General features: G+C 38.6%; 2 protein-coding genes and 1 non-coding gene across 4 annotated transcripts; all 3 read right to left on the bottom strand.

Annotated features, from left to right (window-relative positions):
- Positions 1-1,367: 1,367 nt before the first annotated feature.
- On the bottom strand, positions 1,368-23,461 carry LOC122651397 (ubiquitin-NEDD8-like protein RUB2). Of its 2 annotated transcripts, none has more exons than XM_043844778.1 (4): positions 23,443-23,461; positions 10,613-10,748; positions 4,402-4,661; positions 1,368-1,618 (listed from the first exon to the last, which is right to left on the bottom strand). In XM_043844778.1, the coding sequence occupies exons 2-4, from the start codon at positions 10,703-10,705 to the stop codon at positions 1,507-1,509; spliced, it is 465 nt and encodes a 154-aa protein (XP_043700713.1). In that variant the 5' UTR covers positions 10,706-10,748; positions 23,443-23,461; the 3' UTR covers positions 1,368-1,506. The 2 variants fall into 2 exon arrangements, with proteins under 2 accessions (XP_043700713.1, XP_043700712.1); XM_043844777.1 differs by having other exon boundaries at positions 10,613-10,747; positions 23,440-23,461.
- LOC122653321 lies at positions 5,148-5,269 on the bottom strand. Its single transcript, XR_006331756.1, has one exon. It is a non-coding gene; the product is annotated as a U6atac minor spliceosomal RNA (small nuclear RNA).
- Positions 16,190-16,576, bottom strand: LOC122651221 (rapid alkalinization factor-like). The gene has a single exon (XM_043844527.1). It carries the CDS (start codon positions 16,574-16,576, stop codon positions 16,190-16,192), a length of 387 nt encoding a protein of 128 aa, XP_043700462.1.
- Positions 23,462-23,701: the final 240 nt, after the last annotated feature.

Consider the following 23,701-nt stretch of genomic DNA (forward strand, 5'->3'; position numbering starts at 1 on the left):
TTTTTTCTTTTTTTTGGTAACTACTCCTACCCCTTATCTTACGATGTTGTGACGGATCATTATCACCTCCAATTCCTACCCGCTCCAATTCCCTCCAATCCCTCATATAGGAGCGAAAATGACACCTTACCCACTGCCCGAACACACTACCCAAGGTGGGATAAGATGATCATTTCTGCTCTTATATGAGGAATTGGAGGGAATTGGAAGAGGCAACGAATTGGAGGTGATAAAAATTCGTTTTCTACACCCATTATTATTTCATCACGTTGAGAAAAGTTTCTACCAAAACTTGTGGACGGCGAGATTCTTCCTTCACCTTCACAATGGATGAAGGATAATTTGAACCGGACACATTTTGAGACTTCCCATAGACATTTCAAGTTTGACCACTGCTTGGCAATAAAAAATCAAAAAAAAGTTTGACCATTGCTTTCTGCAATCCCTTTTAAATCACTTCTCCTACAATCTACCAAGAACAGTGTACGCTTGGATTGATTCCAGGTTCAATTCAACCGTAAATGAATGGATGTGCAATTACAAAAATAACCTTACCTATGTCTTCTCCTATCATCAAATTAAATCCCCCAAAAAAACCCCTAGAACGTTTAGGACGCATTCATGGTTTTAGCTGGGGGAATTGGATCCCCATGGTTGATATCGATACCATATTAGTGGTACCTAACACTAACAGAGGATGGCGAAACGATCCAAAAACAATATACCCATATTTTGAGGGGCAAAACGATCCAAAAACAAAAAACAAAATACCCATACTTTGAGGGGTAAAACGGTCAAATCTGGGAAAGATACAATGCACTAAAACCATGGATGCATTCCTATACCAGTTTACACACAAGACAATCCCCAGCAGTAACAGTGGCCTATAGGAAAACAGTTAAACCCCCCAACCATGACCCAACCACAGTCCTTTCCCAAGAGTGTAGCGTCAGCATATCCCAGCCGATCCTCATTCCGGTTCTGATCCTAAGCGATCCAGGCCAATTCAGATCCGTGTGTTTTTAAACCCTGGTTTGTACTGAACCATACACCACCTCTGTTGAAAAGAGAAGAGACTACGCAGTTTAAAAAGATCACAAATATTCACAGTGTTCATCACATTGCTTAAAGCCAAAAACCACCAACATACTCTGCTAGGAGAATAGGACACCAAAATTATTCAGTCGGAAGCCAATGACAAAAGTAAGCACAATAATTCATCTCCAGACATTCTGATCACTCATATGCTACCATGTCACGCATATGCTTGGAGGTAGCAGCAAGTCTGCAGCCAAGGGAAGATTCCATGGATTTCTTTTTTCTTTTTTTTTGTTAAAACTAGATATGCCACCTGAATGCACAGGCTCTTGATCAAAGTTATGTAGACAAATGTTGTCATAATTTGTTTTCCTTCAAAATCCCAAGGGTTTTTACACGACAGAGAATCTATATACTCAAATCAAGTTCACAGGAAAGGTTAAATAGTTTGGAGGGAAGAGATAATCATTAAAGACGACCACCCCTAAGAGCAAGCACGAGATGAAGAACAGAACCACCCTCGATGTTGTAGTCCTTGGCAGTTTTATCATCTGCTAGCTGCTTACCAGCATAAATGAGCCTGTAATCAAGGGAGATACAGAACAAAACCATGTAAGTCAGGTACTGTGATTAACTAATCATGCACAAAATTATCCATTCCGAAGGATGGGTGGCAAAGAACAGCCATATCACTAGGTCTCGTGCGATGGCAGAAGGAACAGCCATGGCAGCTAATCTGGCACTGAAATTTGCAGCACAGGTAGGCTGAACCATTCTAAGCCAACTTATCCAACTGCAAGACTCGGGAATTTTTATCCTCGCAAGTGCGCTGCACAGCCCAGTGCCCAGTGCATCGGACGGTGCACCTCACTTGTGCACCTTTAAAAATCCAATACACAAGTGAGGTGCATCATCTGATGCACTCTAAAGGTGCACTGGGTGGTGCACCTCACTTGAGAGGATGAAAATCCAAGTTTCAGGAGACGGACTTAAAATTGTCATAATAAAGCTCTCAAAAGACACAATTTTCTTTTTAATTCACTGTCGAGAAATAGGTGAAATATCCAATAATTGACCATATCGTTGACACGGTTCACATAATGACACATGGTGAAACCCAAAGCACCATATCAACCAATATCTGATTGCCCACATCAACCATAGCAGCATGACCGTCCTGCTTAACTATCACAACATTCACATATATCTTTACCAACCATTAACAGCATTCTACTCTTAGTTTTCTTTGTTTCTTTTGCAACCACTTGGTGACTCAAGGAGGTTCTTTTCACATACATACACAGAGAAGGTAGAAATACCTAGGGCTCATCAGATTTTAAACAGAGCTCCCACCCATAACCAATGGATCTGAACCAAGGACATTCCATGAAGGTGACCAGATGTTCTCATAAATTATCCCAACTAAGATTGCAAGTTCAACAATAAGAAGAGCTTAATTCATATCCCCAGTATTACAATTAAAACACAAATATTTTAACGTGCAACTTTGCAGATGGAAGATTTATTTCAACATATACAAAACCTTTCAACATGAAAGATACACTGCCAAAAAAAGAGTGGCATAAAGTGAAAATCTCCGAGTTTAGCCTCAAGCCAGCTGATCAAACTAACACCTTCAGATTTTCAGTTAGCCTTAGTTCAAGACCAACCCCCCCCCCCCCCTCTAACCAACAGTGAGGTTTTGATGGGCTGAAATGGTAAGTCTGGCTTCATGCTACCATGAAATATTGGTTGGAGTAAGATGAGAGCATTGGAGACCATACTGAACGCTGAAAAAATAAGGGGCTGGTTGACTCAAATCTTAAGGCGTTCAATTTGAAATGAACGTAAGTTTCAGGGTGGTTCAGCATAGGTTAGTTCAAGCTCTTAGAAAGTTTATTTATTTCCCTTCTAACTTTTTATTTTGTGCAATAGTATTAGGCCAAGTATAGCTCCCCAACACCAACCCCCCCCCCCATAAAATATAAAAAAATAACATGTGGTGCTGCCTAACAACATTACATATAAATCGTATGCAACTGCTACAGGGACTTATTTTAGAGGAAATAAGCTTTGGGTCGGGTTATATATGTGTTGGGCCTTTGATCCCATGTGTTTTCATCGTAATGGGCCACTTTAATGGGCCTACAATATGGATAGAGGCTAGGCAGACTGGATTACTTAGTCAAGTGTCTTTATCTCTTTATGGCAAAAGGTTTCATGCACGGCCGTGCCTGCAACTGTTGGATGGGGATGAGGGCCGTGTACAATACACGATCATGCCCATCCAACGGTTGAAAGCATGACCGTGCACCACACACAACCATGTACGAAAGCTCTCACCTTTCTTTATTGTAATTGTTATTAAGTGTTTCAGTTAGACTGGATTACGATTCTTTAAGTCCAGACCTGATTTTGAGTCAGTTTCCTTTATTATTTCAACTTCCTAGTCAGTTTAGGTTACTTTATTAGTTATAGATTGGGTTAGGTCTTTCCTGTTTAGTGTCAAAGGCTGTTTTTGAGCCTTCTATATAAGTTTGTAAGGGGAACACATATTTTGATTAATAAAAAGCTTCTTGCTGCTCCTCTTCTCCATTGGTGAAGAAACTTTGTGTATGATCAAGGCTCCTTGCGTTTGATCAAGGCTGGTTGGTGTTTAAACCATCCGACCACCTTGCAGTGTGAAGCCCAGGTGTTTTTCTTTTTCTATTCTTCTTCTTCTTCCATCGCCTTCTCCATTATCAACTAAGTTATCGCCTAATTTTCTACAACTAGTATTATGAATTTGGAAGTCATATGCAAGACTTTTTTTGCATGAATTACGATTGAAGAAATCTGGCCATTACATTCTCTTCAATTTTTTAAGGAGTATTCTAAACCCCAAAAGAGGAACTCGACCAGATTTTCAGGCAGATAAGACCTGCTGGTCTAGATTTATTTCCATATTCCTATTCTGCCCTAATTTCTTAAGTTGAATCATGTTCTCTGAATAGTGTATCAATTTACTGGTTTAACTAATCTGTTCTTGCTGAGATTTATAGTATATGTTCAGAATTGATTGGTCTTCATATACCTGTTATCTGAATTTCAATCTGATCTGTGCAATTACTGATATACCTGTCCTAGCCCTACCAGGAATGGCTCTTAACTTCTGATCCATTTAATTGGATCGATTTGAGAATTTCAGCAATCATCTGACCATCTGATTTGCTGCAATTAATTATTATCCTAATATGGATTTTATTCTCTGAGAAAAGACCCTATTTTGGTACTGTTTTGATAATTCAGATACATTTCGACATTACCATCCGCATGCATGCATGTGTAAAGATGTGTGTGTGAGAGAGAAAGAAAGATGTATACCTTTGTTGCACAGGAGGAATCCCTTCTTTCTCCTCAACTCTCTCCTTGATCCGATCAATGGTATCAGTAGGTTCAATGTCAATCTCAATTTCCTTTCCAGTAAGGGTCTTCACCTTGATCATGGTTCCACCCCTAAGCCTCAGAACCAAGTGAAGGGTTGATTCCTTCTGGATGTTGTAATCTGCAAGAGTACGACCATCTTCCAATTGTTTCCCAGCAAATATCAATCTCTGCTGATCAGGGGGGATACCCTCCTTATCCTAAAAAACCATTAAATAACTTTAATTAGTAATAAGAAGTAGAAGAGAGTTTTATGGCATATTCTCAACAGCAACAGATGCTAGCTTAGATCATACCCATCAAAGATTTGCTGACAACCACAAAGAAGGGGGGTCAATTGAGCATTATATATCACACAAGATCAGTCATTGATTTCAGATTTATGAGTATGGAAAAGATTAAGATTGATTTCAACCAAAAGTTCACCTTCTTAATAGATAAAGAAGCCACCCACAAAAATAATTTAAAGAAGAAATTATGAAATTTCATAAGAAAATCATGAGGATTTTAGCTGATGATAATAGTTTACCCTATTTGAATTCATTCTTTGTTACGATTTAGGAATCTCCACTATCCAATTCACATAAGGACAATAAGAAACAGACAGCTAAACAAATGTTTTATTTATTCCCCCCCCCCCCCCAAAAAAAAAGGGACCTTAACAGCACAGCACACTCAAAAAGTTGAAAAATCGTTTTCTTCCCTTCTCTTTGTGACGATTCAAACTGCATGTATTGACAGGTATGTCCATAGTCTGTTCCCATCCCTGTTAAAGGATATCCCAACCTGCTCTCCTTTTATTGAACACGTCTCCTTATTGAAAGTTCTAAGGAACGAGATTTTAAAACTTAACAATTTTAATCAAACTAAATTATCATCTATTGTAGTAGTGTTTTAGGCTTCCATATGTCTTTGGAGTCTAGAGTATTCAACAAAAAAGAGAACATATTTGAGGATATCGTCCAGAATATTTTTGAGGATATTGTCAACTGGAGAAGTTTAAATATGGTCTGAAACATCAGGCTTACAGATATTCTACAAAGAAACAGGTGCAAACTAGGAAAAGCTCCAAAAATAGGATAACGGTACTCTAGGGCTATGCAGAATATTTATTGTTTAAATATTTTGAAACTGAAGACTGGCTTCATATGATATACTGATGCAAGTATTAAAGTGTTAAAAGATCAAATTATTTAAATTTATGTGGTGGAGGGCCGGTTAGGGAAGGGGAAGATTCTAAGAGGTCTTAGCGTTGCAGGGAGGGAGAGAACTGGAGAAGAAATCACACACGAAGAAGGGGGGGGAAGAAGATCATACAACCACGGCCACATGAGCTCCTCAAACTCAACTTTCAATTCATTCTCAAATCTCTGATTCTTTGATAGGTACCAGCATTCATATAAATAAGAAAAGAAAACCATATAAATAAATCTACAAAAGAAATAGAAACATATCCAACTAGGAAACTACCAAGTTACTGTCCAATGTATCCTACCACAAATAAAAGACTACATAATATTTTCTCAAGTAAATAAACTTCCTAAAATCCTACTAGATTCCAAAAACTCAATCTGGACCCTATTCATCTCCGTCTGGATACCCAGATGGGTTCGGGCGGTCCAAGGTAGTGTATCTGCATCAATTCCCCCGGTGTTGAGAACTCGCCAATGAGTTTGGTCAAATGTTAGAAATAAAAGCTCATGAGTGGGGGCTATAGGTTCCCTGTCTGCAACTAGAAGAAAATCCAAAATATGAAACTTTGGGGGAGCATCCATGTCTGGAAAATGGTGGGGAAGAACAAACTCATGATGGGGAATAGCTTTCACTACACTGGATTCCGTCATTACATGATCCACGAGCTTCTCGTCTTACGTTGCCACTATTTGCTGTTCTGGTTGAGGATGGCATCACTGGTGTCGGTTCTGTTGGCTTAAATGTCATCAACTAATCCATGAAGAATGAATGTTAGACGCATGTGAAAAGGATGTAGGTTGCACAAGTTACCGTCACGATCAATGATGCCTTTTCTTTCTTCCAACCATTCTTGATCCAATTTAATAATGCGTTGAGGAGAAATCAAACATTTCACAATATCCACCTTCACAATATTGAGAAATGGAGAATTCAACGAATACATAATCCTCAAAGTGAATAATGATCTAGTAGGTCTTTGAGAGCATTTCGACCACAGAACGTGAGACAAAATTGTCGCTTTGCCTTTCATCAACAAACAGAGCAGCAAGTTTAAGTTTTCCGTTGGGCAAGAGGCACTCTAAACTTGAACACAAAGTCCATGGCCATGTTTGTGATTAAAATGAATTCTAAAGGGTAGGAGTGTAGGACGAAGAAGGAAAAGACGGGTAATAGAAATTAAAGACCAGGGATCTACTTGGAACAAAATAAAATTAAAGGGAATGAGGTGATAAGAGGCAATGGCAGGTATTGTTGGAAACTTAAAAAAATAAGAAGCATAAGGGAAACATGAGAGGGAGGGTAATTCTGGAAATAAGGGTAGATTAAGACTTAAATGAACTAAAAGAATAAAGTGTGGTAGAAGGGAAATGGGGTTTTAAAAGAGAAGTCCTGGGTTTTGGGGGTTACCGATTGTAGTCTCCTACTTGGAGTCTGCTACTCCAGACAGGGAATCAGAGACAGGAGCTCGATGCGATGAGCTGCTGCAATGATGGAGCGATGCGAAGGAAAAAATAGAAGGGGCTTCACAACTTAGGTGGGTGCCTTTTGATGACATCAAGGAGGACTGCAATCATTGGAGTCCGAGCGTGACAAGGAGTTCAAACCAGGTATGCTTTCTTTTTCTTTTTCAGGCTCCCGCTCTCTCGGCTCTTCTTCTTCTTTTTTTTTTTTGGTTTTCGCTGGCTGCACCGTAGAAGGGGTGGTATATCTAATGCATACCAAAATAATGCAGAGCTAGGTCTTAAAAAACCAACTCCAACAGGATCTCAGAATTTAGGAACCAATCAGTTGAATTATGGAGCAATCTGTAAACTCACCAACCAGCAGTAATATAGGGCCGTAATATGGATTGAATAACCCTCTTAGAAGTAGGATTAAACCCCCAGAAGATCTGCTGAAATAGACCAGCCACTATAGAGATCGATCACTTGTTAGGGTTTTAGAAAACCTTTAAAGGTTGAGATCGATTTGAGAGAATAGCTTGAATGCTGTTGGTTGACGATGAAACACTGTGGATCGAGCAGTCCTCCTGAGAGGATGAAAACATCAGCCAAACTTGATGAAGAAAACCCCTGTTGATTGCAGAGAAAACAGCCTCAAAAAACCAGCAACAGAAATAAAAAGAAGGGCAGGAAAGGGAGATCGAGTAGATGGACGGTTGGGATAGGGATAGGTGGGTATCTCACCCTCACAGCCTCTCTCAGGACAATCAAATTGCAAAACAGAAACAAATTTTATTTCTTCAAATCGTGGGAAGCTCTTCAGAGCAATTACATATATATAACTGAAAACAAAGAAAACATAGGAATTAAACTCTAACTAGGAATCCTAACTAGGACAAGGATTCCTAACTAGGATTACAACTCAACAAAAAAAGTCTAAATAAAATAAAGACCTAAACTAAGCCCACGATTTTATGCTGGTGTAGGGTATTCCTTACACCTACACCTACAGTGCTGCTGGAGTAGGGGAATCCCTACACCTACGGCTGTATTTTTTGAGGGCAGCCTAGTTACATCAATATCACAACGGGGATGAAGGGAAGGAGGATGGTTTTTTTCTTTTTTTGGTTGTTGGCGGAAGTCTGAAGGGAGAGGATTTCTGATTGAAGTCACAGGAAAGAAAAAAGAGGAAGAGGGTTTCAACAGGAGATGTAGAGCTGTGAGGGATGGGGGGCTGTTCTGTGGGAATCAAAGCAGTGTGTTCTCTGTGAGGGATGGTGGGGTTATTGCAGGAGATAGAAGAGGAAGAGGGTTTCAACAGGAGATGTAGACCTGCAAAGGAGAGGGTTTTTCAAGTTCTCTGTTTTTCGACAGTTTTTTTTTCACTGTTACGACGAGAAAAAGTGGGGGAGATGAAGGGCTGCAGTTCGATTGCAACACTGGGATAGGGAAACGGAGAGGGTTACTAGAGGACGGGTAGAAATGAGAGTGGTTGATGGGAAAGGAGATGGATCCTTCGGCTCTGATATCTAATTGGTGGAGGACAGTTAGGGAAGGGGAAGATTCAGAGAGGTCTTAGAGTTGCAGGGAGGGAGAGAAGAGATCACATAGGAAGAAGAGTGTGGGTTAGGGGAGGAAGCAGATTGCACAACCACAGCCACACGGGCTCCTCAAAATCAACTCTCAAGACATTCTCAAATCTCTGATTCTTTGATCGGTACCAGCACACACATAAATTGGAAAAGAAAACCCTATACGTAATCAAAAACAGAAATAGAAACATATCCAACTAGGAAACTACCAAGTTACCGTCCTTGTATCATACCTAAAAATAAAAGATATGTAATATTTTTCCGAGTAAATAAACTTCCTAAAACCCTACTAGATTCCAAAAAATAAATCTGGACCCGGTTCATCTCCGTCTGGATTTGAGTCGGTGTAAGGTAGTGTACCTGCATCATTATGTTTTGTAACTAAGTTAGGTACTTATATTCCCACTACATGCTTGGGATGGCCAAAAATTATTTATTATATCATGTGAAATATCCTATAGTTGGCAACTATTAATGTATGTATGCAACTAAGTATTACAATTCTCTACGCTGTACCAATACATGAATGCAATATACTTGACACACGTCGTGTTCGTGTTAATAAAGTTAACCAGTTTGCTGAGAAAAAATGTACTTCACTCATACAAGTATACTAAATGGATGAAATTATGTATTTGTGTATATATGTTTATATGGGGGCTAGTGGTGTTGATCATATTAGTAGGTTTCCACGCACTCTGTTGGTGTTGGAATCCATATCAAAACATGCCAAACACAGGTGCAGTGAAGGTTGTAGCTCCTAGAGAATATGAGTAATGATTTATGAAGTCAGAATTCAAAATCAGTAATTATCAATTAAAGCTTCCACACCAATCTCGTTTTCATGTTTTTTACTCAAATAAAAATTTAAGAGAACCCCCTGATCCACCACCATAACATATGCCATAAACAGATTAAATCTTAATCATAAGTGAAGTGACAAAAGAAGAAGTTAAGAAAGTTACTAAAGGATAAAATAAAAGGAGCAAGAAACAATCCACACAATCAAACAGAGGAGGCCCAGTGTTAACCAAACGACAATATGCCATAACAATTTGAGCATGTTGGCCCAAGGGACACATGAGTCGAAGATTGATGAACTAATAGTGAAATATTCAAAAATAATTAGTAAAAACTAACCAGTGTTGTAATAAATCTATGAGCTTTACATCAGCACAAATAACACTTGCAGAAAAGAAAACCGATAAATTGTCTTGCTAACAAAACAATTATATGTTTGATAGACAACATACAGCATGACGACCCAAAATCCTCTGAAGTCTAAAGATAAAGGAACACCAGCAATCGTATATCATATCCCAAAAAAATCCAGTATCAGACAGAAACTGCCAACAGGAATATAGGAAACAAAAACCCAATAATCATTCGCAATCAGAAAAAGAAAAGACGAACTAAACGAAATTATAAATGCCTCACAAAAAAAAAAAAATCAAACTCCAAATTGTTCAGATATATAAGCAAAATAATATGTGAGTTGAACACACCAGAAATACGTAACAAATAACACAATAAGAGGAAACGGAAACCAAAAACTTATCTCGAGCACGTTTGACGTCACAAGTCACAACACGAGAATAGCAAGGAAAAAAATATTCTCCAAAAGCAAAACAAGCATTACAGAGCTGCAACTAAAGTTTCGATTCTATATCTTAAAACACCATGAAAGAACACAACGAAGCCCTAACACAAATGGTAAAGGCAACCCGAGAAACAAAAATATTCTACAAATCATGCAAAACTAGATTCCTTCACAAACTCTAACAACATGATCAATTAACCAAAAGAAACAATAGTGAAGAAATCAGATGCAAAAACCCTACTATCTCAATTGAATAACGCGCAAGGGAAACACAGAGAAAAAAGAAAAAGAAAAAAGAGAGAGAGAGCAATAAAGAACCAAACCTGAATTTTGGCCTTAACATTATCGATCGTATCGCTGCTCTCGACTTCGAGAGTGATAGTTTTCCCGGTTAGGGTTTTCACGAAGATCTGCATGTTGATTGCTCAAGCTTCAGCCAAAGGGCGGGAGCAAAAGAGAAAGAGGGTAATCACGAGATTTAATAGTTTTGGCATCACATATATATAGCCATTTAGGCGAACCTTACTCTGATAAGTCTTTGACTCGTTAACAAAAAAAAAAGTCTTTGACTCTTTGTGAGAGAGAGAGAATATCTCAAAGTTGATGGTGGGCCCCACTAGTCCACAACGATTCCTTAATTCATTCTTTTAATTCAATTTGGGTTGGGAGTTGAAAAATGGGCCATGGGCCCTTGGCTCTTAACAACCGTCTACGACAGAAAGTTGATTTTGTGATTGGCATTTGTGAGGCCCACCAAACAGAATGGTTAATATTAACCGGGTCTAAAAGATGAAAAAACATTTGCTGCTACGCCCATTGCAGGAATGTTCCTGCTATAAGGTCTGCAGCCAAGAAAATAGAATAATTCACTTCTTCTTTGAGTTCATAAATACCTTCCTAGGTTTTGGTATTTTCTAAAATACCCCTTAAGATCTCATTTCCTTGGCTGCCAGCATTGTAACAAAATTTTATCACTAAAATATACCAGTTCCAACTTCCTATAAGAGTTGGATCGCCTCTGGTCCAATCCGAATTCGATTGTAAATTTCCCCATTTGATAAGTAGAGTCGGATGTGAGAGGTCACCCTCATTGATACAAATTCAAATTTATGAATTTTAGGAATAGAATGCATTTTGAAATCTAATTCTTCTTTATTTTCTTATTTCAGAGTGTAGTTTGGACCTAGAATCTATTACATGAATGCAAATAAAAAATTCTTAGAATTTGATCCAAAAATCGATCCCAAAAAAACAATAATTCGATCCAATCTAATTTTACTTGGGTTGGATTGTTGGAAATGGAAAAAAAAGAGACGAAAAATTTAGAAAATGATAATAGAGAGAGATACGTTTCGTCACTATTTTTCGTTTCTTTTTTGTCTAGTTCTTGCTATCGAAACACATCTAAAATTTATCATTTGAGCCAACTTAGTACATTTTTACCCAGGGGGCCTAAAAGTGGAGGTCCTCTACGGTGCAGAGGTGCATCGGAAATACTTTGACATGGCACCAGAGCTCACCACATGGACGAACTCCCATTTGGACTGCGTGGATCGAACTGAAAATCCGGATTTCAAAATTAAGAAATCTTCTTATCCATTGCATGTGCACCACGCTCATCTATGCTTCATTGATCCGTGCCATCCAAATGAAAGCTCACCCACGTGGCAAACTCTGGTGCTATGCCAAAAGATGTCCAACGCACCGCACCCCGTGCCGTAGAGAAACTCAATCTGGGGGGTAAACCTAGTCGCAAACACTTGGCAGACTAATTCAATTAATTTTGGATCTACAATAAGTCACGATTTTTGTGGTGTTTATAGAAACTATATATTTTAATTCTATCCATTCAAGTCAAAACCTTTGCCAATCAATTTCTTCAGGAAATTTTTTTTTTGAGTTACAATTGTTTACTAAATTTTCAAAATTTAACTTTACCATTTTGATCAACTAGGGTGTACCTACCTATTCACACTTTTAGCTCTATCCAACATATCACATGGACGATATAATAGAGGTCATTGGTCTACAGTTCACATGTCTAGGTCACATGAGGCTTGTGTTCAATCTATCCATTTAGTCACACCACATTGTTAGGCAGCCAAGTCTTGGTGCATAAATATATAGTGTAAAGCCAAGGATCTATTTTTCTTATTCTTTTAGCAATTAACTATATCTCTTACATGACTCCCCCTCCCCACAATCAAAGAGTCATGTAAGGACTCAAACTCCTACTGAGTTGTTTACAATAACCGACTCGATGATGTGGCAATTTAGGCTACATGGCTTACATATAGTAGATAGGAATTGAAGAAGTAATTGACTGCATCAACATTAGGGAAATAAAACACAGTATCGGCTACCGTATTGGTCATTATCGACACCAACAACAATTCCAATATACGTATAAGTCTACCTCATCTGATTAAAGATCTTTTTTTTTTGGGTTATTTTCAAATGCCCCCTTGAAAATGGCCAAATTTATAATTTTTCCCCTAAATTTGCATTAATTCTACATGCTCCCCTGCTTTCCAAACGAAGTACTACTATAGTCCTTGCCATTAGACAGAGACGTTATAACATAACGGATCCCAATTTTTGAACTTCGATGGATCATTCTGCCCCCTAGATAGAGTAAAATGACCAAAATGACCTTACTTGAAAAAGAAAAAAAAAAAAACCTGCAATTCATCTTCCCCAAATCGTTTAGGGTTTGGGGAAGATGAGTTTTTGAATCCCCTGCCCAGATTCCTTCTGTGAGCAATTTTAGGATTTCCAGTGCGTAAGTATAGACCTGAGCCGCAGTCGCTTCACTAGTGTAATTGGTACCAACGAAGCCGACATTCAAACCATTAGGACTAACAAGAAGTTGCAGTCGATTGTGTCTAAGTGTATTTCTGAAAACCCAAACCCTAGGTTCATCATCTTCTTGGTTCTTTTTAGGGTCGACGTCAGAGGGAAAATAACCCACCCAAGGAGCAAGTAGCAGCGAATGGGTCACAGCCAATAGCTTCTCACTCCCCTAAATCGGTGCAGACGCTAACCTCTGCAATTTCTTCTCCTTCGTCGATAAAACAGAGAGGGACAAAAGAGCTAAAAAGAATAAAGAACTTCTCCGAAAGAGAAAAGAAAAGAGGAATAATGGAGTAAAAAAAAATAAATGTGAATTGTCTTTAATTGGTTTATTTGAAAGAATTAATCGTGGGTTCCATTGAGGCCCAACTATATATTTCGTTTGCATTTCTTTTTAACTTGCGTAGCCTGTTTGTAAATCCTTTTCATTCGTTTCCTTCAGAGGGATCTGTTGTCTGGATTACTAGTGGGATTGTCGAAATCTTGAGAGGGTTCGGTAGCTGCTCATTGTCTGCTTCTTTCGAAACGGATCAATCGTTCGTTGTGATTACACCTCTAGGGATTTGTGATTCTGAATAAAGACGTCAGCGATCAGGCAAGTTGTTGTGGAGAAGCTTTAAGATTGCATTTCGTTGGTTCTTTGTTATTTATTTCTTTTTCCTCAATATTTTTACTCAACTACAGAGGTTAGTTGCTTTGCACTGGATTGATCTGCTTGGGGACTGTGATTTAGGTTTCCTATTAAATGTCTCGCAGCACGTTTTATATCAGATGGGTTTCTCTATTTTCTTCTACCCTCTCATGCTAAGATTATTTTTTCCCGTTGTTTTGTGCTTGTTAGTTTTTCATTCGCGTGGAAGATGATTCAATAACGCATCTTCCCCAAACCCTAAACGATTTGGGGAAGATGAGTTGCAGGGTTTTTTTTTTTTTTTTTTTTAGGTAAGGTCATTTTGGTCATTTTACTCTATTCAAGGGGCAGAATGGTCCATCGAAGTTCAAAAACTGGGATCCATTATAACATAACGGCTTTGTCTAACGATAGAGACTATAATGGTACTTAGTTTAGAAAGCAAGGGTGCACGTGGAGTTAATGAAAATTCATCTTTGACAAGTATATTGCACAAATGCATATCCTTTTGACCTCTGTGTGGCTTCATCTTTGACAAGCTTAACTGCCATAAAATTTATACCAATAAAAGATTAGGTGTCTCGTACAGTACCAATATCCTGAAATTCGCCACTGCAACCAGATCAAAAAGATAGCAAATGGAATGATGGAAGTAGTTCTGTTCCAGATTATACAACTTTTAAATTGGAAATGATTTTCTGGACAGGGTTGTCCCCAACACCTCCTCTCCCAATCCAGATGATCTGACTTACATTGAAACTTCTGAATTGGCTTCATGGACTGTGTCCCTGTCCATGTCAGATCTACATACAACCGTGCAGTTGATTTCCCTCATCATCATCATACAATACAAATATCATCCCTTAAAATTTCTAATATGTCTGATAAAAGGGAGCTAGAACTCACTTCTAATTGCCACATGGACCAGACCATTCAGTTAAACTTTCCACTTGAAAATTGTGATATATCATATAGCTTTTTTCCACACACAAGGAAGTCAGGTCATCCAAACTCCGTAAAGATGACCCATCCAGAAATTTTCAAGATGAGAAAAGAAATAATACTAATCCTGCACAGAGGATTAAAACCAGTATATGCTTTGGAACCCATTTTCATGACATGGACCCACTACTTAACAGGGCACATAAAAAAGATTTGCCTACAGAGAAGATAGTATCATCAGATGGTTTTCCACATATTTGTAGCAGAACTCTGGTTCTTTTTCCATGCTTATGATCAACAAGAAGAAATAGCCCAAAAACAAAATGGAATTGTAGGAGAGGATTCCATGTAACTGACCCCAAGCTGTTGGGACGGGGCTTATTTTAGTTTACTTGAGTTGAGTTACTATTCGTCTCATCTGAACTTCAAAATTCACAATGTAAATTACATGGTTTTAGTCTGATCGGGAGTAGAACAACACTTACCTTCAACTACCTGACCAAAATTTGAAAATTCCTGACTCAAATTCGTTTCACTAATAGAATACGGCAAATCTGCAGCATAAATACAAATACATAAAAACAGTAATTACTTTGGGAACTGCTCAAGAAAGAAATATGATAACAGAAGGATAAAGTAAAGCATTTGTAACCAGGATAACTATGAAAGTGACCTGGATCCCATGTTACTCAAAGGTAATATCCTCTATATCACTGTTGATCTTAACTTTGATCAGAATTTTATCATTTTATCTTACATACTTACATGTGTCTGGATGCACCATTGAATAAGTTCTCTTAGTTGGAAAAAAGAGCAATTGTTTCTAATTAATAAAGAGAGAGGCCGGGCTTCCTAAGTTGCTAATGTGGGAAGGAATCTACACTTCACACCAATGTCTGTCTTGAAAACGATATCATTCACATATTCAGAGAGTAAGAGAAAATAGATGATAAATAAATCCACATGAGAAGGAAATTGCACTTTGATAGCACCAGGAAATTTTTCTCATTAATAAAACAACCACATACAATACCACGAATCCACCCAAAAAAAATTACAAGCATAAAACGGGAGTTTTTTGAAAAAGTACATGGTAATTAATGTACTAATGTTTGATGGAGTCTATAATTAGTGGACATATTATTAATTCCCATAATCATTTAAGCAATATTATTGGTTAATTTTCAGATCGATAAATCAGATCACTTTGCAGATCATTTTCTGTTATTAATTTCCTGTAATTGGTACTAGATGCAAAGGGAATTAAACACCCAAAAAAAGAAATTAAAGAAAACCGCACTGGCATGTTATTTAGATATAGAGAGATGATCCAAAGAGAAACAATCGGAAGAAAGGTGGAATCAAAATCCATTTTATTAGTACTAATAAAACCCAAATGGTAAATTCTTTTTTAGGAACGAAATTCAGGTGGGGAATGTTGAGGTTCCGCAGATCCCTTTCATTCTTGTGTTTTTTAACGGAGATCCCTTGCACAGTGTGTAGCCATGGTGCATTCTCGCCTGTAAGGATTAGCCTTTCCAACAAATCTGCAACCGTAGTAAGATCTGCCTCTTACGCATGGAGGCGCGTTTTTCAACAATGCAGCATAGCTAATGTACCGTGCGTTTGGTGGTGGTCTTCTTCCTCTTCCTCTAAGGGATCGTCGAGTACTGATGTCGGAGTCCATCGTCAACTCATTGGCGTCGTCAATACAGTCTCCAACGAGGCCATTACATGCTCGTGAATCAACAAGCCCACCAACCCAGTAAGAATCACCACCTGACAATGACGACGATTCGACCACCAATGCCACCAAAGCCACAAAGAGGAGGAGGCCTAAGGTGAGGCGAATAGCGGCCATTCTGGGGTTTTTTATTGCACCTCGATGATCGTAAGAGAAAAGGAAAGGCTTGTTTTATTCTCTTCTATGGATTTTGTTCTCTGCCCTCCTTCCCCCTCCTTATTTATAAGATCTCAAGAGGAAAAAAGAGAATGAGATTAGTGGTTGTGAGAGTCGGATTATGAGGACCTTAATTTTAATGTTCGGTTTTTTTTCTATTTTTACCTATTTTAATTTGGTTTCACAATTGTTGGTAGGATGGCCCGATTCTTTGGGATCTAGTTATTTTTCTCCATCTCAGATGTGCGCGTCTATCCTCGCCGTTGTCGTTCAAACGACACCTCAATCACGTGTCAACCTGAATGGGTGTGCGGAGAGGAACCCAATGGGTGTTGTGTTGTGCAGTGCGGCAATGCTAAGTGGAGATGTCGACATATGGCAGCTTGAACATCCAATGGTCTGAGCTCAACGTTAAGCTCAAACCATTGGATGTCTGAGCTGCCATGTGTCGACATCTCCACCTAACACTGCCGCAATGTATGACTTGAGGGAATTGGAGAGCACTATTTTCCATCTTTTTACTCCAAACTCCTGATAATTTAAACTTCCCAAAATACCCTTGATTCATCTCCCCTCCAACAGCTCAGACTGCCCCCACCACCCTACCTCGGTCCAGCACCTTGGCCCTTGGCCCCTTTGCCCTCTCCATAAACTTTACAAAGTCGCCAAAATCGATATTCCCATTTCTGTTCATGTCAAAGGCTTTAATCTTCCTTCTGCACCCCCTGAACCTTCTGCAAAGCCCAAACTACAGAGTACTCTCTGCAACTCCCTCATTTTTGTTCTTATCAAACACTTCCTTCACCTCCTCTATGATGGGCTCCTCCTCGATCAGGGCTGAAAGCTCTTCAAAACCCAACCTCTCTCGGAGTTTCGCCATCCCTGTTAACAAAAATCCCCAAATTTTCTTTTCTTACCGAAAAACAAAAAAAAAGAAGAAGCTATTCTTTTTTGCTCTTTAGAAGAAGTTCCTCCGATCTTATTAAAAGGAATCAGTTTCTAGCTCTAATATCAGATTTATATTGAGGGCTGGATTTGAAAAAGAAGGATCAAGGAACAAGGACCTAGAAGGGCCAAGGATTAAAGAAGGAATTGTGATCTTCAAAGTGGTAAGCTCTAAATTCTGATTTGGTAGTTTGTGGGAAACTTTTCAGAGGAGAGGAAAATGAAGCAAGAAGAGGGGAGAGAAAGGACTGCTGCCGGCAGTCTGGCCGGCGGTCGGCCGGTGCTCTAAACCGGCTTGTGTGTGTGTGTGTGTGTGTCCAATGTGACTTCCCATGTGGCTATTTAATATCTGTTAAAAAAAAAAGAAAGAAAAAACAAAGAGATGAGAGGTTGAAGAAGTTAGACCAAGACTTGGTCTATAAACTTCAATGAGACTAGGCGCTATATGGGCCTATGGCCTTAGGCCCTTAGGCCCTTAGTATAATATTGGTTAGACTAAAGTTTCGTATGAAATTGAGTACCATTATGGGCTTTAGTTTTGCATGATATATATAACACTGGTTTCATCCCAAGGGTGTGTGTTGTGTATATCCGTTATTTCATGTTTCTAAAAGTCGATTAATCTTTGGGGATTGGTGTGTGGTTTGTGTGATTACACTTTCATAAAAAATAAAAAAAAACACTGGTTTCAGGTTTTACTTATAGGAGTTATAGCTTGTTGTATGATTCATTATTAATGAAATTTTACTACTAATATGTATTTCACACATTAACTTAAGGATGTTTAATGGGCTTTCATATACTTGATGTGTGACTTAGATAACTGTACCCTTATAGCAGAATTTTAAAGAGTCCTAATCACTATTATATACCTCATTTGATTTATGAAAGAATGCACTTAGAGAAACTAAGACATGGCATAATGACGTACATGGTAGAGGCTGCTATGAAATTATTATAAGACATGTACTTTAATGTTTCCAATAGAATTTAGCAGATCCTATACTTTAGGGTAAGCCCCAAATATGATTAAATTTAAGGAATCAAGTAGAAAAAGCTAATTCAATTAACGGGCAATGTCGACATTAAGATGGATTAGTCTAAGTAGATAAATCTACATTAGACAAGGGGTTGTTTAAAAGGACCTATAAACAATCCTATGTACAGAACTTAGGTCGTATGTTTTATGAATAAGTAAATGCATGCCATAATGTATACCATTTAAGGTAAAGGAATTTTAGTATTGGAGCCTAGAATTGTAAATTAAAAAGATAGAGCCTAAGCTTAATCAAAATTTAAGAATTTAATAAAGAAAAAGGGTAAAATGATTAACAGACCTAAATAAAAATTGTAAGGACCCAACACATATAGCCTAAGGTTAGATATGATTGATATAGGTTAATAAGCCAAGAAAGATTAAAATGATATTATTTAGCATATATTCTATAATATGATTAAATTTTAAGAATGAACCTTAAGCCAAAGTATTAGAATAGATTTTCTCCAAAACTGGAATAAAACCCTAAAATAAAAAGATGTGTCTATGTAGCTGACATACTTGAAAAGTGAAAGACACTAGCGCAAGATTCTTTCCAATTTATGTGGATGTTGAGGTGAGTGGAAATTTGGTCACCACACCTCCCCTCATGTATGGTAACGGAAAATGGAAATAAAAGGATGTGAAATATATGACAACTAGACGTTGTGACTGTCAATCTTTTCCAGTAAGGGGATAGGTATTGGATGAGGTTCATATGTAGATTTTTTGTTTGGCAAATGAGCATGCCTAGTTCGCCACTGGATGCTCCAGTGCTTTGGTGACGAAGATGAAGAGACGTTACCCTGCCTGCCAACGGGAATGCTCAGTGATGCCGACTAGAGAGTCCGGTGCTTCGATGGTCGGGACTGACTGATGTTATAATTATGTATTCTGCACTTGCCATGCAATGAGGTCCTGAGAATCAACCGTTGATCATGGCATGTGCCCTCACTCCTATGATGCACATTTTGACAGATCATTATGATGACTTGACTTGACCTATGTACTAAGCTATTCATGATTATATGGTTCCATGTTTTCTGTTAACTCATGCATGTTATTATAATGTCATGTTTTATACAATTGTCATGTATGTATAGATGTATGTATGTATGGTTGCTATGTTTCACTCATTGGACTATTGAGCTCACCTATTCATATGTTTTCCCTTTTTCCAGAACCTACTCACATCCAATGTCGCTGTGCGGATTGCGTTTTTGGTGATAGGAGGGCTCAAGAGTACCCCGCTACCGAGGACTATACATTTTAGATCGATTATCTTTTGCTTAATATGTAATTTTGTAAAAACAGGGAATTTACATGAAAAAAAATATAACACACCTTGTAATTTGTGTAGATAGGAAATGTGGGCATGTAATTATCTTGGATTTATTTTTCCTTTTTATGCAAATTGATGCCACCAAGGTAGGTTCCCTTCCCATTATTTATTTCAAATCCGTATTGGGTTCTCAGTTGTGGTGCTTTTACATACCAGGCCAGTTAATTCCATTTCTTCAAGTTCAAGTCAAGTTAAAGCCATTGCATGATAAAACGTAGGGAAAATCAGGCCAGTTAATTCCATTCCTTCAAGTTTAAGTCAAGTTAAAGCCATTGCATGATAAAACGTAGGGAAAATTTCGTAGACATCCCCTATAAGTTAGTCAAATGGCACAGACATATTAAACCTGATCAAAATATAACTTTTCCCCTGACATTAAGCACAGTTAGCATCCAAAATTAAAAGATCCATTTTAACCCTGGCGGTGAGAGTGGGTTCAGGGGTGAGAAGAGAGAAAATCAGACGGTCGATGGATTTGGGTTCTGTTAGTGAGAGACGATAGGTAGAGAAATCCGGCGGTGGGTTGGGCAAAGTCTGAGGAGGAGGTGAGGGAAGAAGGAAGAACGGAAGAATTTTTCCCAGTAGCCGATTTTCACTCCAGAACCTGCGAGATTTTGCTTCTCAAAAATGGGGATTTTGGTTTACTCTTGACTTGTGTTTCTGGTTTCTCTGTTTCTCAGATTTGGGTTCTCTTCCTTCACCCTCCTTTTTACTCCTGCAAATTTCAACCTGGATTTTTTTTGCTTCTTAGGAAGAAGACCCACACAATAATTTTTTCTTTTTCATAGCATTCTGAATCTTCTCTATCTGGGTTCTCTTCATCATTTTCACTTTATCTGGGTTCTCTTCATCATTTTCACTTTTTGGCATCTGGGTGTATTCATTTTCATTTGTTTTTCTTCTTCTAGGATCTCCCTGTAGTTAGATGGCAGAGCAGAAGAATGGTACAAGAAGAACAGCAACACCAGAATTGTCGTTATTGTCTGAAACGAAGGAGGTGGTGGTGGTGGGACCAAAAGATCAAGAGTAGGGATGGGACCCGGAGGAGGGCTTCCAAACAGAGAGGTTGTTGAAGACCGATCAATTGAAGATGCAGGGAAAGGGGACGAAGAAGATGACTGGTGGTGAGGAGGAGGATCAGTGTTCTTGTCTATGTGTCTTTCTTGACACAAATTTTGTTTTATATTTTCTAAACGTTCTCTCTGGTTTGGTCACTGAGAGCTGTTACATTTCAGATTTAAGATTGATTCAATTATATGTAACATTCATATGAGAATTTGATTTTGTTGTGTGGTATTTCTGATGCTCTACTAAATTAAACCTGCAAGTATCATCCATAGTTTCGATTTTCGTGAAAAAAAAAAAGCCCCAGAATAAACTGTTCCCACAAATCAACAAAAGTAACACACGAACCCCTACCGTTTCAGAACGCAAATCAGAGATTTTCTTTGGGTTTTCAAACTCTTTCTAAAACCGTCATTTCCTCTCACCGCCAGGAGTTGCAGCGGGGGCATGAGACGGCCGTAGGGGTTTTCAAACACTTGCCGGAATTTTTTTTTTGGGGCGTAGGCCGCTGGATTAGCCGCGCGCTAGAGGCGGCAAATAATAGCATTAACCCTTCTTCCGCCTTCAGGCCAACGAAGAAGCTGAAGAGAATGGTTTTACTTTGGGGTTTTACCCTCAAAGGTAGAATGGGAAGTTCACCCTGTGGTAAGGGTAATTTCGTCATTATAAAAGAATTAACAGTGATTTAGCTGCCCCTCATAAAATATGGGGTGTCTGTGATATTTTGATCAGGTTTGGTATGACTGTGCCATTCGACTAATTTATAGGGTTGTCTCTGAAATTTTTCCTAAAATTGAACATGTGAGAGGCAACAACTTGTCCTTTTTGTTTCCATAAATACCCCTATTCTCCTTATAAATGACAAAAATGAGACAAATGGTTACTTCTCAAATGTACGTGCACATGCACGTACGTGTAGAAGAACTGAACTCGATTTATTTTTTCTGATTGGAAATTGAAATTAATAAATTTTGCTGCCCCTTAGAAGAGTATTGTATTAATTCTAGGTTAGGATTAAGGTTCAATGTCAAAGTTTAGATGGTTCTTGCCGATCCAATCTTGTTTTCACTTCAACACGATTACCTATCTTGCAGTTAATTGCACTATTTTGTTTTTTTAACCCTTTGTTTTTAATTGGTCTAATTTCTTTTCGCAGCATCTAGAAGTATAGGTGGATGAACAAATATTCTTACCATATAACAGATCGGAGGCTGAAAATTTTGTAGACATGTAGATTATGAAGTAGACCTCATAATCCATTTGTCTATCAAGTTTTAACCCAAAAGTGGTTAGCCATGTGGAAAACTAAGCACTAACTAGCAAACGGGTGTATATGAATGCTTGATGGACTATTGAAGAATGCATGGACATACAAGGGAGAGAATTAATAATTGAATTCCGGATTATAATTTTTATGTGGTCGATCTAAATCATTTCCTTCGTATCCAATTGCCAAAATGGCTGAATCACCCTTTCACATAACCCTTGGGTGTGCTCATCCTCTGGACATCCCCATTGAAAATGAATTTTGTACTTTATATTGTTTTGAATAAACTCATTTCTTTCGGTTTTTTTGAGTTAGTCATGAACCCACTCTAGGGCTGCAACAGGGTCGGGTTGGGCCGGGCTTTCTAGAACCCTAGCCCAACCCTAAGTCCCCTTAGCTGGGCCCAAGCCCGACCCGACCCTGACTCAGGGTCAGAAAAATCCAACCCTGACCCGCCCTCAGGGTCGGGCCGGGCCGACCCTAATTGGCCCTGATCATGGGGAAGGGGAAAGAAATGCATGGGCTGGAATGGGCTGGGAAGAACTTATTAATTTTACATAAAATAACAATATAATAAATTATATTATAACACTTATTGTCTTCATATATAGTATATTATATAAAAAAAATGTGGGTGAAATTTAAAGTTCGTAATGTATAAATTATATCAATATATATTTTATAGTATAACTTAAATCAGGGTCGGGTCGGGCCAGGCCAAGCTTAGCTCGAGGCATAACCCTAACCCGACCCGACCCTAACTCAGGGCCAGAAGTTTCTCGCCCTGACCCGCCCTCAGGGCCAAATATCTCAGCCCAGACCCTGTTCGGGCTCAGGGCGGGCCAGGGAGGATTCGGGCCGGCAGGGCCAAACTTGCACCCCTAACCCACTCCTTACACGTGCTTCGGTTCACCCTTGAAAAAGTATTCTTTGGTGCCAAAAAAAAAAAAAAGGCAATTGTATCCATTTAGGGAAAATGATGGGTATGTTAGCAGTATACTGTAAGCTAGCACCTGGCCTATGTGTCTATTTGTTTATTTCTCTCTTTTCCCTTTGAAATGACTCCCTTATCGGCTCCTCAAAGGGAAAAAGAGAGAGATAGATACATAGGGTGCTAGCTTACGATATATATACCACTAGCATACCCATCTTTCTCCCATCTATTTAATAGAGAGAGAGAGAGAGAGAGAGGGTCTCCTACGCTTCCAATGCGGGAAGGAATCTGCACATCACCGATTTTTATCTTGAAAAAGTTGATAAGGAAATTATACTCATGGGAAAGTTTTCCAATTAATAAAAAAATCCAAATACAAAATCAATAAACATAATTTATATTTTTTTATTTACAGTTTATTCTTCCACATCCGGAGGGAAAATTTGGTTACAATAGACGCGAGAGACTCAGGATATGAGTTCTCCCACCAAATAATC

Source organism: Telopea speciosissima, chromosome 2, assembly GCF_018873765.1.
Source record: "Telopea speciosissima isolate NSW1024214 ecotype Mountain lineage chromosome 2, Tspe_v1, whole genome shotgun sequence".
NCBI lineage: Eukaryota > Viridiplantae > Streptophyta > Magnoliopsida > Proteales > Proteaceae > Telopea > Telopea speciosissima.

What these genes read in the sequence shown, in the direction of transcription:
- LOC122651397 (XM_043844778.1), bottom strand. Translation starts at nt 10,705, where the DNA reads ATGCAGATCTTCGTGAAAACCCTAACCGGGAAAACTATCACTCTCGAA. An exon ending in ATGTTAAGGCCAAAATTCAG is followed by an intron (nt 4,662 to 10,612) that starts GTTTGGTTCTTT and finishes ATGGTTTTTTAG; the next exon opens with GATAAGGAGGGTATCCCCCC. An exon ending in ATTCCTCCTGTGCAACAAAG is followed by an intron (nt 1,619 to 4,401) that starts GTATACATCTTT and finishes CCTTGATTACAG; the next exon opens with GCTCATTTATGCTGGTAAGC.
- LOC122651221 (XM_043844527.1), bottom strand. Translation starts at nt 16,576, where the DNA reads ATGGCCGCTATTCGCCTCACCTTAGGCCTCCTCCTCTTTGTGGCTTTG.